This window comes from Pelecanus crispus, chromosome 25, assembly GCF_030463565.1.
Source record: "Pelecanus crispus isolate bPelCri1 chromosome 25, bPelCri1.pri, whole genome shotgun sequence".
NCBI classification, from domain to species: domain Eukaryota; kingdom Metazoa; phylum Chordata; class Aves; order Pelecaniformes; family Pelecanidae; genus Pelecanus; species Pelecanus crispus.
Window position 1 is genome coordinate 123,714 of NC_134667.1, and position 13,853 is coordinate 137,566.

General features: G+C 46.8%; 1 protein-coding gene across 1 annotated transcript; it reads right to left on the bottom strand.

Moving 5' to 3' along the window:
• Positions 1-373: 373 nt before the first annotated feature.
• On the bottom strand, positions 374-12,147 carry LOC142595928 (E3 ubiquitin-protein ligase RBBP6-like). Its single transcript, XM_075724801.1, has 5 exons — positions 11,982-12,147; positions 9,548-9,647; positions 6,303-6,339; positions 4,576-4,620; positions 374-523 (listed from the first exon to the last, which is right to left on the bottom strand). The coding sequence occupies exons 1-5, from the start codon at positions 12,145-12,147 to the stop codon at positions 374-376; spliced, it is 498 nt and encodes a 165-aa protein (XP_075580916.1).
• Between the last annotated feature and the right edge of the window lie 1,706 nt (positions 12,148-13,853).

Here is a 13,853-nt window from a genome sequence, read left to right on the forward strand (position 1 = left end):
TGCTCTCAGGATCTTTCCTGGAGTAATGGCATTAAGTCACATGAAACCAATCAACAGCTGTGGTAGTTCATGTGATAGAAGTGAGTGGAAATAGCCTTACCCTTCCTGGATGTTTTTACACTAACAAAGCAGCAGCTGTTGTGTCTTGTAAGCAGAAACTCTTACATGTTAGCAAGTTCTTCACTTTGCAGTAGCATCATGTCAGCAGCTGAAAGAAGCTTTGATGTAAGTATACGGAGAGGAAAAAGTAACCCAAACCAAATTTGGGAGGAAAAAAATTGGGGAGAGTGACTGTTTTGAACTACCTTCAGTATTTTTTTGTGTGTTCTGTTTTCACTAAGGTCCATGTCTCCTTGCAGTACTTCATCTTGCTCTAGAAGTTCATATACCGACTCCAAATCAAGATCCAATTCTTCCTGCACTCGCTCCTCCTCTCGATCATATAGACGTTCCTGTCCTCGTTCCTACTCAAGATCACCACCATATCCAAGAAGAGGCAAAGGGAAGAGTGGCAGCTCTCATTCTAGGTCAAGGGCACATGGTTATCACAGGTCAAGGTCCAGGTCACCCCCATCCAGAAGATCCCATTCATGGTCAAGATCTCCAGTATTTAGAGCCCAGTCTCCCACTAAATGGACAACACCTCAAGGGCAAGGAGAAAGGGAGTATTTTAAGAGACACAGAGAAGTTCCACCATACGATAAGAAAGCTCCCTATGGCAGATCTGCTGCCTTCCGACATCCATCTGAAAAGGAAAGATACAGCGCGTGGGAGAGGAAGGTGGACACCAATCATGAAAAATCTGCTCACATGGAACCTGCTGTGAAAAAAGTGAAGAAGGAGTAGCCAGACACAGACAGTGTTAGAACATCTTCCTCTTAAAAGGATGAGAATACTTTGATAGTATCCTGTAAAGAGTAGTTCCCATTTTGGGAAGCTAGAAGGGGAGTACCTTTTGGGGAGGGGGGTGTTGCAGAAGCCATTCTGGAACATGGACAGTTGCATGGCTATTTTTCTCTTTGTTTACTAGCTATACTTTACTAGTTATACTTTGTGTATAAACTCAAATCACACGTTCATAAGTAAAGTTAAGATTCTTTTAGCCTCGTGTATTCCCTGGCATGTCTGTATTACATTTCTAAGTAGCATCTTACCATAAGGGAACATAGAAGTCTCAAAAAAAAAATCAAACCAAAGGAAAAATCCTGGAGTGGGAGGGAAGACTTAGAGTTAGTTAGAAGTAATTCAAGTAAATGAAAGAGAAAGCAAACCCATTCCCTTCTTGTTTGCTCTGACTGTCCCTGATTTGGGCTGTGGGTGGCTGTCGCAGGGTGGAAGCCTTGCATCTCTCTTCACAAGTCCTCTCTCCCTCCCCCTGTAAAAGCTCTGCAGCCTCAGGTGCTTCTGGTCTTGGAGGCACAATGAGCTGCATTCTTAAAGCTACCTCAGGTCTTGGTCTACAGAGAGGGGTTTTGGTCTTGCTTTTGGTTTGGTTTCTCTTTTTTCATACACATATCCCTGTATGAACTTCAAAGCAGAACCTGGATCTGTGTGTGGCAGGAATAAATCACTGGAAAGCTTACCAATTCTTGTTGAACACTAAAGCAGCAAAACTAAAATTAGTGAAGTTGTTTTTGAAAAGAAGACGCACAAAATCTTATGCTTTGTGTATTTCTTCATTGTGTTGCCTTATGTTCACTGTCATTCTACACTTGCAAATTTGTCCTGCTGTTCCTGCAGCCAAAGCAAGCAAGTGGATCCTTTTTGGTTTAGTATGACTATTTCAGTAAGTGCAGGGATCTCTGGTTGGCATTTGTCCTTAGAGGCTGCAGAAGTGCAGAGTCATGCCCATTGTTTTAGCGCGGTCAAGCACAGCTGTGATCCTTCCTGGCTGAACTTTGAGTTTAGCCAAGCCATTGGGTTTTAGGAAACCACTGTAATTTACATGCAGCACTGCAGCAGTGAGATTAGCCTTTTCCTGCTATTTTCTGTCCCCTTCCCCACTTGCTTTGTGTTAGTTTCTGTTTAGTCTTCTGTTGGAAGTGGGAGTTAATACATTGACTGTCAGTTCTGGGTTTTGGGGTTTGTCTTTTCTTTTTCTATTTTTTTTTCCCAATTCTTCTGCATTATTATCTTCGGGTTTCATCCAAGTTGCATACATCGCCTGAGGATGGAAACATTTACCCTGCTCCTGGGAGCAGGGAGGGCTCAGGAGCATATCTGAAATGCTTGTACAGCAGGGCAGGCAGTGTGAGAAACAACCAAGATGAACTACAAGCCTGGGTCCATTCCCAGAGCTAGGATATCATTGGTATCAGTGAGACTTGGTGGGGCAGCCGGGTGTCAGCTACAGCTGCTCACATGCTGGAGTGCAGGGCAGTCCTGGGAGAAAAGCAGGAGCCAGGCACGTGCGTTGCATTTGCTGAGCAGGGCTGGGTCCCCGGAGGGCAGAGAGCAGTGGCTTGAAGAATGGCAGCCTCAAAGGGCGTGCAAGGTGCGGGAGCTTCCTGCTGCCACCCTGGCTTGTGGGGATAGAGCTGAGGCACCCAGCCGAGTGCAGCCTGGTCCCTAGGATGGCAGGGCAGGCTCTGCCTGAAAGTGGAAGAGCTGCTCTCAGGGCCCTTGAGGCGTAGCATGGCTTCATGGGCACCAGAGCTGGGCCCCAAACCAACTGGCTCAAGGCTGCTTTGGATTTTGGAATGGACCTGAAGGTGGTGCCCAGTATCTGCTCAGAGCAGACAGAAGGCGGCCTTAGAGCGGACAGCTTGTCTCCTGTGGATACTCTGCTATTGCAGCCCCAGATTTTGCAGGTGGTTAAGGGGGATTGATGTGAGAGGTGGCCACACTTGACAGAAAATTGAAGGAAGACTTGTGGTCACTTTGGGGAGAGGAATCTGGCAGAGACAGCAGTACCCAGGAAACCCCATCAGTAATGGCATGGAAGTCCAAGACGACCTAGCTAACAGCGCCTGAATGACCACATCTGTTCCCAGGTGTGGCAAACATGGGAGCAAGGGGGGGGGGGGAAATAAGCAGGGGTAGGTCCCTTGTTTGGGAGGAGGCAAGGGTGGAGAAAGGCGGGAGTCAAGGAAGCTGAGGGGGGTGTACAAGCAAATGACCACAGGCAGAGAGAGGCACTGCAAAGTGAACAGCCAACTCTTGTAATGAATTAAACAAGAAGCTGGGATCTTGAAAACTGAAACTAAGTCCCTCTTTTCAGCTGAGGGAGGGAGCATCAGTGATGGCTTCAGGCTGTGTCACAGCAGGTTCCCCTGCAGCCCCAGGGACAACACAAGGGAGCCCAGAGGGGCAGAGCAAGTGCTGCCTTGGGCTGGTGCTGTGCTGCTGAGCTGGGCCGGGCTCCTGGGACACAGGCAGCTCCTGGCAAGCGGGCAGCGCTGCAGAGAGACAGCTCTGCCCAGGAGCAGCTCCTGTGCCAAGCGCAGCAGGGCTGAGCGCAGTGCCTGCAGGCAGGGAGGGGAGAGGAGGGAGGCAGAGAGAGGTTAAAGGCAGTGTGGGGTGGGAGGATGCTGAGAGCTCACTGCAGGAGAGATCTTCACAGCCCTTGACATGGTAAGTCACTGGCTGTAGGACAATACCGGTGCAGTTCCTGGAGGGATCTCCTGAAGCTGGTACATCCCACAGCTTACAGGATCTTACAGGATACAGTCATCTGACACAGTTGAACAGCCAGGACTGGTCCCTGTCCCTGCCCACTGCTGCAGAATAGGGCTGACTTCTCAAGAGCCTGTGGGCAGATGCCCTGCTCCTCATGGCCCACACGGCCAGCACCAACCAGGGCTTCAGGCACAGAGCTCAAGGAAGGTCTGCTAGAAAAAGAAAAGGGTGTCTATGTATGACAGGGGGAGTGTCTATGGGAAATGGCTTTCATTTTGCTCAGAGAAGTCTCCCCTAACTTGTCACTATCTTTTTCTCCAATGACAGTCCCCATGCCCAGAGGCAGCAGATGTCCAACAGCAGCTCCATCACTGAGTTCCTCCTCCTGGTGTTTGCAGACACGCGGGAGCTGCAGCTCCTGCACTTCTGGCTCTTCCTGGGCATCTACGTGACTGCCCTCCTGGGCAACGGCCCCATCATCACCACCATAGCCTGTGACCACCGCCTCCACACCCCCATGTACTTCTTCCTCCTCAAGCTCTCCCTCCTTGACCTGGTCTGCATCTCCACCACTGTGCCTAAAGCCATGGCCAATTCCCTGTGGGACTCCAGGGCCATCTCCTGCTTGGGATGTGCTGCCCAACTCTGTCTGTCTGTCTTTTTCATTTCAGCAGAGCTTTTTCTTCTCACTGTCATGGCCTATGACCACTATGTTGCCATCTGCAAACCCCTGCACTACGGCACTCTGCTGGGCAGCAGAGCTTGTGTCCACCTGGCAGAGCATGGCAAGCTGAAAAGTCCTTCACTAGCATAAGCAATACTTAGCAACAACTAAAACACCAGTGTGTTATCAACATTCTTCTCATCCTAAATCCAAAACACAGCACTATGCCAGCTACTAGGAAGAAAATTAACTCTATTCCAGCTGAAACCAGGACCGTATCTATATATACACACCTTAATAAGCTGGGTCAGAGAAATACATCCAGAAGAGTCATCAATCTGTTCACAAAACATTAAACACATATTCAAGTTCTACAATCAAAACACAGCAATAGTTCACCTCTACTGTAGCCTGAAAGGCTGCATTGTATCCTCTGAGTGTCACAGAAAGAGGCATTTCCAACCCAGTGTAATCTGTATTTGTTCAAAAAAGTGTCCAAACCTGTGACAGCTCCAGAGTGCCTCTGTGGTTAATGAGAAGAAACCAAACTCACCAAACCCGCCTGAGATCAACTTACTGCTCCAGACTATCTCAGAGAGGGACCCTTGTCAAATGCTCACAACTGCTTAAGAGTCAAAGGGGTAAGGAAGCTGCCAATTTTCAGCTAAAAAGGAATTTCTGAGAATAAACTGCAGCCACACTCCTCCCTCCCAGCTACCTATGGAACAGCTTGCAGGAATGAAGTCCTCAGGCCACTGGTTCGTAATGGACTGCTGTGTTTGTTGAGAACTAATGACTGGAGGGCAATTTTTCCACAAGGAAAAAGGGGAACTCTTCGCTTGCTCCTTTTCCAGTATACTCAAGTCTATTATGCCACAAGCAGCACTTAAGCTTACACTAGTAAAACATTACCAGAAAGACACTTGAATCACTGCTTATTATGCCTGAAGTTGTTCAAAAGCGTAGAATAACATTTCACAATGTAAAATGAACAGCTCTCCTCAAGGGGTCACTAACTGGATCAGAAGAGAGTAAAACCCTTCCTTGGAAAATGCTCTTGTCCTTTAGTGCCTAACGCAGTGGAAGAATTCAAGGGAGCAGTTTTAGCAGACTCTGGGGAAAAAAATCTCTACATGCAGAAGATGATTCCTCACTCCAGTTCATCATTCCTTCTCTATATGTTTAGAATCATACGGTGGTACACTAAAGAAAGGCTTAACTTCTGGGAAATTAAAGCAGCATCCAACCCTGAAGTCACCCAGCTCCAAAAGCATACTGCAGGCAGAAGTGAAGACAAATGACAGGGATTTTACCCACAAATGCACCAGGCTCTAACCTTGTGCCAAAATTTATACACTGGGGTTTAGGTATTTTCATTTGCAGACAAACTATTCAACTAAACTGCTTCATCTGAGAAAGTGGAAAGATCAAATGCAGAACTTTACAATAGCACTTTGTGTAGCAACGATGTTTAATTTCACGGCAATCTATGAAAGACATTTATTCACTCAGAGGGGCCCAAAGAATATCACTTCAATCATACAGTTTTAGGAACAAACACCCAGGTATTTAAGGACATGGAAAGGAATCATTTAGCTGCACAGAACTGTCCTCAAAACATATGGGATACGTGGCTTATCGTATTTGTTTGAACACCCAAATCAAAAGTAAGAAACAGTACCAAGTTGAACAATAATGGTTTCTCAGGGGGTTTTCATCACATTTTCAAAAACAATTAGGCAAAAAAAAAGTGTTTAAAAACAACAGCTAAGTGATACAATGTGAAAATGGCAAAAAAATGCACTCCAGACAATTTGTATTGCAAGAATCAAAAAGCACACAACAACCGATACAAACATACAAACTATTATGCTGAATCAAATACATTCTATTTACAACATATACTCTGTTTTACTGCAAAAGAGATGAAATTACTGTTTGGAAAATTAATACAAGGCTACATTGTTTAGAATTAAGTGCCGTGTGTAGAAAAACAGTGCGAGACTGTGGTTTTACATACTGGTTTTGATGGTCCACGCACTGGCTCTGTTCGACTTCTGCAAGAAGAAATGGAGGTGATCAGAACTTAAAATAGAGCACGTACCTCCTGAAGATGAGGAAGTACAAGGAAATGCTTGAGATTATCACACAGTGGTTTCTTCGTACATTTCCCTTCAAGAACGTACTACAAGGCAAGTAATGCATTTTTGAAGGCCTCTCCACCATTACAGCATACGGTCAGCATTCCCAAACATTAACCACTCTACCAGCAGTTTCTGCAATGTTTCCAGACAGAGGAATCAAAAGCTAATCTGCACGGCTAGTTTTCAACGTTACAACAGCAGTGCCATTCTTTCCTTGTCCCCACACACAGGGATTTAGTTGAGCTTTGATGCCAGCAGCATCTGTCCTCTCACTTTAGGGCAGCATTACAATACCAGGAGAGGGTGCCACCCAACCAGAAACGGAGGATGCATTCACAAGGCAGCACTGAGCATCCATACTTAAATTAACCCCCCAAACAAGGCCATGTTTATAAGCACAATGCTGTGGCGTCCACAATTACTCAGTAGTGCCTGAAAGCACTGCAACAACTGCTGCAGTAACATGCCCAAAGTTTACAGGCAGAGCCACACAAATTCAGGGTTTTTGGCTGGCAAGTGCATCACAGGCACCAGGATGCTGCTGTACTGTTTGTTCAAGACACACTGTAACTCATCAGTATACTTTATTTATGGGGAACCCACATCAGAAGGACATGGCAAAACCACAAGCTAATAACACCTACTAACTGTGGTGGAGAGGCCTATCTTTAAGAAGGCTGGAAAACATGACCATTCAAACAATGCTAATGTAGCTGATACACAACTGAACTGTGTGAATACAGAAATGACAGCAATAATGCTGTAGGCAGGATTGCATTTGAGTGTCTGTCATTTTAATCAATACGCCTGATTCTCTGTCCTCTCTAAATCTTAGGAATACAGAACTAAAACCTGGAGCACAGATATCAGCTTAGGGTAAAAACAGACTTAGAAAGAGAACTAGCAACAGTTGGCAACGTGCTAAACTGCTTCCTGCATTTCAGGTTTGGAAAGGATTAACTATTCCTTCATCGTACTCGCACAAAAGGCAATACACTTTGGGATATTGTTCTTTTTCTCTTGCCTGAAATGGATGTTGTCTTTAGGAAACTGATACGAATCCCTTATGAATGGAACTTCTTGTTTGCACGGTTCGCCAGCTGGCAACCCTTGGTCTTTCCTCTACAGCTAGGATGCAAAACCCCCAGCCTTGGGGCATAAGAATACCTGCCATATCCCACCCTCCCTCCCCCAAAGGCAAGAAAGAGTCAAACCCCAACAATCAGACACTTCTGAGATGGGAACAAGTTCTGAGTTCCCACTACGATGTGGCTCTGTCTTTACTATAAAAACAATAAAAGCAAACAGACATAGCAAGGAATCTCTCCAGACAGAGGAAACAGGATCTACATCCTGGGTATCAGCAAAATCAAGCCCCTGAACAAGCCCAAGAGTATCATCTTAAAAGTTACCATTGCTGCAGTTGGAACCCTGTGTCCCAGCAGGCCTGAACATGGAAGTTGACTTTGGGACAGATACATTCAGCTATCAGAAGTCCTGGTTAACAGGGGAGGTCCCTGATGACTGGAGGCTTGCCAATGTGACGCCCATCTACAAGAAGGGCCAGAAGGAGGACCCGGGAAACTACAGGCCTGTCAGCCTGACCTCGGTGCCGGGAAAGATTATGGAGCGGTTCATCTTGAGTGAACTCAACAGGCAAGTGCAGGTCAACCAGGGGATCAGGACCAGCCAGCATGGGTTCATGAAAGGCAGGTCCTGCTTGACCAAGCTGATCTTTTATGACCTGGTGACCCACCTGGTAGATGATGGAAAGGCTGTGGATGTCATTTACCTGGACTTTAGCAAAGCCTTCGACACAGTCTCCCATAGTATTCTCCTTGGGAAGCTGGCAGCTCATGACTTCGACGGGCATAGTCTTCGCTGGGTTAAAAACTGGTTGGGTGGCCGAGCCCAGAGAGTAGTGGTGAATGGAGTTAAGTCCAGTTGGCAGCCGGTCACGAGCGGTGTTCCCCAGGGCTCTGTTTTGGGGCCAGCCTTGTTTAATATCTTTATCAATGATCTGGATGAGGGGATTGAGTGCACCCTCAGTAAGTTTGCAGATGACACCAAGTTGGGTGGGAGTGTCGATCTGCTGGAGGGTCAGATGGCCCTGCAGAGGGACCTGGACAGGCTGGACCAATGGGCCGAGGCCAACTGTATGAGGTTTAACAAGGCCAAGTGCCGGGTCCTGCACTTGGGTCACAACAACCCCATGCAGCGCTACAGGCTTGGGGAAGAGTGGCTGGAAAGCTGCCTGGCTGAAAAGGACCTGGGGGTGTTGGTTGACAGCTGGCTGAACGTGAGCCAGCAGTGTGCCCAGGTGGCCAAGAAGGCCAACAGCATCCTGGCTTGTATCAGGAATAGTGTGGCCAGCAGGAGCAGGGAGGTGATTGTCCCCCTGTACTTAGCGCTGGTGAGGCCACACCTGGAATGCTGTGTCCAGTTTTGGGCCCCTCACTACAAGAAAGACATTGAGGTGCTGGAGCATGTTCAGAGAAGGGCAACAAGGCTGGTGAAGGGTCTAGGGAACAGGCCTTATGAGGAGCAGCTGAGGGAACTGGGATTGTTTAGCTTAGAGAAGAGGAGGCTGAGGGGAGACCTTATCGCTCTCTACAACTACCTGAAAGGAGGTTGTAGTGAGGTGGGTGTTGGTCTCTTCTCCCATGTAGTTAGCAATAGGACAAGAGGAAATGGGCTCAAGCTGCGCCAGGGGAGGTTTAGGTTGGAAATTAGGAAAAATTTCTTTACAGAAAGGGTGGTCAAGAATTGGAACAGGCTGCCCAGAGAGGTGGTGGAGTCACCATCCCTGGAAGTGTTCAAAAAATGGGTAGATGTGGCACTTCGGGACATGGTTTACCTAGTTTATCTAGTCTACCCTTGATTGGTTTAGTGTGGACTTGGTAGTGTAGGTTAATGGTTGGACTGGATGATCTTAAAGGTCTTTTCCAACCTAAATGATTCTATGATTCTATGATTACAATCTACCCCATGACAACAAAAATTAACAGTGGCTTTAACAACAAAGATGCAATCTGAATGCCTCTGTAAACTAATATATCCACAAAAGCAGCTAACACACTGAAAGCCCTAACAAAGGGTACAATGCTGTATGGATACTTACACAACATAGGTTTTGCTGGTACCTTTGACTCCTCCAACAGGGATTCTCCTAACAATCACCGATGAGTTCTTAGCAATCAGGGCATTATCATCTGTGTATTCTGAAAACAACACAAATGCAGACAAAAACTGTAGTCACTTTGTAAGAATGTATAGTACTATGACATTACACATCACTTCAGGGAATCCCTTCACAGGTATGAAAGCAAAACTTTAGAGGTAACATTGTGCTTTTAACATCTCAACACACTAACGGGACATTCCTAGAAGTCTTCAGATTTGGTCATCAAACACAAGCAGCAAAATCATTTCTGTTCTTTTAAAACAGTTTGTTGTTTGCCAACAGCACAATGGTCTCCAAGGTCACTCAGGACTGACAGAACACAGAAGACAGCCTGCCATCTGCATTAAGACCAGGTCAGAGGCCCAGCTGGGGTTTGTTGTTTACGTTGGTCTGTTGTATTTTGCCTGAGAAGCAGAATAGCACATGCTCCAAGTGTTTTCAGTCAGAATGTTACAGGGCAGGAAAGAGCATTCCAGAATCCTGAGCCCTCGAGTTTACAGTTCTTCCACAATCCTGTGAGAACATCTATTCCAAAAGACAGGTCAAGAAATTCAGATCAAATTAAGAGGAGGCAAGTTGAAATGCATCATTCCTGAGTGCAGGCTTTTTGAAGAGAACTCTGCCTTTATAGAACGTGCCTCTAGAGTAAGCATGGAAGAGGACACCCCTGCCCCCCCTGCTATTTAAAATAGGACCCAACCATCCAGTATAGCTTCCCAGCATCTTCAAAAGAGTCCATCAGATCATTTTTTCCACTGACATTTAAAATCCTGTTACCTTTTAGCGAGTTTAAGCATCTACATCTGATGAATAAAAACTGAAATTCATGGTTATGCATTTCAAGCAAAAATTTGGTATACGTATACATTACACTGAAATGTATTCTCTAGCTTTGCTCTGAAAACCACAGGGAGATTTTTGTGTTTTCACATGGAAAACACCCTTAAGAAAGCTTCAGGAAGCACCTCTGTCACTAATACACCAAGTTTAATATTTTAGACTCCTTTTACAAAGGTCAACGGGCAACACAACCGACCTAGAGGAGGATCTGGTCACTGGTGAACAAGAGGGATGCTCTTTAAAGCATGACAGATACTCCTTCTTTAACCTCACCTTTAGGGAACACCACGCTTAACAGAACCTAGGGAAGCAGACACTTTTTCTTCACCGCATTCTGAGTACGGATGAAAACAAAGCAACACACTTTGTAAAACTGGTATGATGTATATTGCAGTAACACTTTATGGGGTAAAATCTTTATGAGCATCATTTTCTCTTCTAAAACTTTGCTTTCTGTTCCTCACCTTCTGTAACAGAATCCACGTTTGGCCTATTTCAAAACATTTTTTCTCCTGGGGATAATAACTGGGCTCCATCACAGTTTATGACCATCCATCAGTCTGGTTTTAAGGCTCTGTTTGACACAGACCCAACTATTCCAGTAGTGACGCCAGCCAGTTGGCCATTCAGCCTGCTAGCATTCATGAAGCTGACAGTACCTTAGCAATTGAAGACAAAATTCAGAGACCCTTCTGCAGAAAAGCCCTTCAGGCAAATTAACCATTTTTCAAAAGCTCTTGACAATTTCATTCAATAGAAATAGAAAAATTCAAGACTCCTGAAATGTATCTCTATCTACGCGTGTCATGCAATCCAATGGCACCCCTAGGACCCCTAACATTGTGCTCTTAAGTCTCTTCACAGACATTCTCCTGAACATAGTTTAAATATCTTGTTGTGGTTTAACCCCAGTCGGCAACTAAGCACCACAGAGCCGCTCACTCACCCTCCCCTCACACCCCACAGGGATGGGGGAGAGAATTGCAGGGGAAAAAAAAGTAAAACCCCTGGGTTGAGATAAAGGTAGTTTAACAGGGCAGCAGAGGAAGAGAAGTAGTAATACTACTGCTACTAATGAGAAAAGAACACACAAAGCACAAAGTGATGCCCTTTGTGATGCTGTTGCTCACCACCCGCTGACCGATGCCCAGCCCATCCCTGAGCAGCAATCGCTGAGCCCCAGCCAACTCCCCCCACTTTCTATACTGAGCATGACGCCCTATGGTATGGAACAGCCCTCTGGCCAGTTTGGGTCAGCTCTCCTGGCTCTGCCCCCTCACAGCTTCTTCTGCACCTGGCAGAGCATGGGAAGCGGAAAAGTCCTTGACTGCCACAAACACTCCTGAGCAACAACTACAACATCAGTGTGCTATCAACATTATTCTCATGCTCTCATTCTCAATCCAAACCACAGCACCACACCAGCTACTAGGGAGAAAACCAACTCTGTCCCAGACAAAACCAGGACACATCTGCAGATAAACAGGGAGCTTTAGGTGCCCAAGGCCCCGCGCCCGCCGCCCCCATGCACCTTTGTTGGTCTGGGCGTTGCTGATCTGCAGGTCGCAGTTGGTCGCCTTCAGCTTCTCGCGGCCCATGATCTGGCGCTTGAGGTCACACAGGGGGATGTGGAGGCCACTGAAGGTGACCGCATCATAGCTCAGCTGGGAGGAGAACTTGTAGTGGACGCACGGCATGCTCCTCCTCACAGCCCAGCGGGCGGCCACACGATGGGGAGTGGCCCCCGCGGCCCCGGCTCCTCCTCCGCTCACTCTCTCACATGCAGCGCTCCCAGGCCCGACCGCTCGCTATGGCCACTCGGGCGCCCGGCCTCAGCATTCCACCCAGGGGTTTCCTGGATGACAAGTGCACAGGCTGCCTCCAGTGCCTCATGTCACCCAGCGTGTTACGGCAAAAGGCCTGCATCATGGGGGCACGGCAGCCCCACCCTCTTCCTCCTAACCCTGAGCTCTCCCTAAAGGCAATCGCCATTCCTCCACACCTTCTTCCAAAACCTTCCCGTCTACCACATCCACTGAGCGGGCAAGGGAGATTCTCCAGAAGCCCTTACGTGAAACCCATTCGAATAAGCCAGCACGCTGGCCATTTTTTTCCTGGAGGGAGTTCATCCAGCCCTGCACACTGCCGCATAACGTGGATGTTTGCAGAGAGATTCACTTGCTTTTCTGCAGGAAGCCACAATCAAACTAAAGGTAATGGTAAGAGTTTGGCTGCCACTACAGGCCCAGAGCATCCTGATTGTTCTGAGTCATCTCCTCTGGGTCCCAACCTTACTGGTTTACCTGAACAGCCCAATCCGGCACATGCTAACCCTTGCACAGGAAATCATTTGCATCATTCAGACTTACCTGAAGATTAGACTACCCTATTTGCACAACTACCAGGGCAATATGGGATAGGTGAAGAAAGGGCTTTCCAGGATTTACCCTCCACCTGAGCTGAAAAGGGGATTCTAAGTGCATTAATACCTTCCGCACAGGTTAGAACCGCTATCTCTTCTGCCTCTGGAGGTCGTAGCTACTGATAGTTATGGGAAGAAGTGTTACAGCCCTCTGATGGAATGTGGCACTAAGTTCCCCCTGTCTGTAACAGCTTTTATCCCTCGTTTATGGGTTGCAAAACTCGAAAGAGCTATTGTGAATGTGTCAAGAGAATTAGAAAAAGCCATTAATGAAACCGCAGGGAGTATTACAGCCCTACAGGAACAAATCAACTTATCACCACAAATGCTAATACAGAATTGATTAGCCTGAGACCACCTTTTAGCAGCACAGGACACAGTGTGTGCATTGTTGAATCACAGCTGCTGGGCTGTTTATGTAAATCAAGACCAGAAAAATGAAACTGATTGAAAAAAAAGAAAAAGACTCATTTAACTGTATGACATGAAGTAAGGCAGGGATCTTCCCTAAATCTCTTTGGCTGGTTAACCTCTTGGCTCCCAAGCTCAGGTAGAGGACTGTGAACTAAAAGGATTTGGGTTGTTGCATTCACTATCGTATTTTGCTTTGTAATTGTATGTGTGTGTTTATAGTGTTGTATACCTTATGCACTCAATTTCCGGCTTATAAAATGAATAGTATAGTGTGAGCCTGATGGTCCAAAGAAAAGGAAGTAAAATCTCATTCCCTAACTATTGTACCAATTAGTCTTTAGACTATGAACTTGTATGAACTTTCTTAAGATACATCGAGCTGACACCGTATACTGCACCGCCATGGTTCAGCCAGCGTGCCCAATGACCCCAGCTCTCTGCAAGGAGAAGGACAGCCCCCACCCTGAAGAACAAAGCACATCCCTGCACTGCCCAGATCATGCCAGCATCCCAGACCCTCCCACACCTCTGGGAAACCCTCCCCTTCTCTGGCAGCAGAGACAAGGA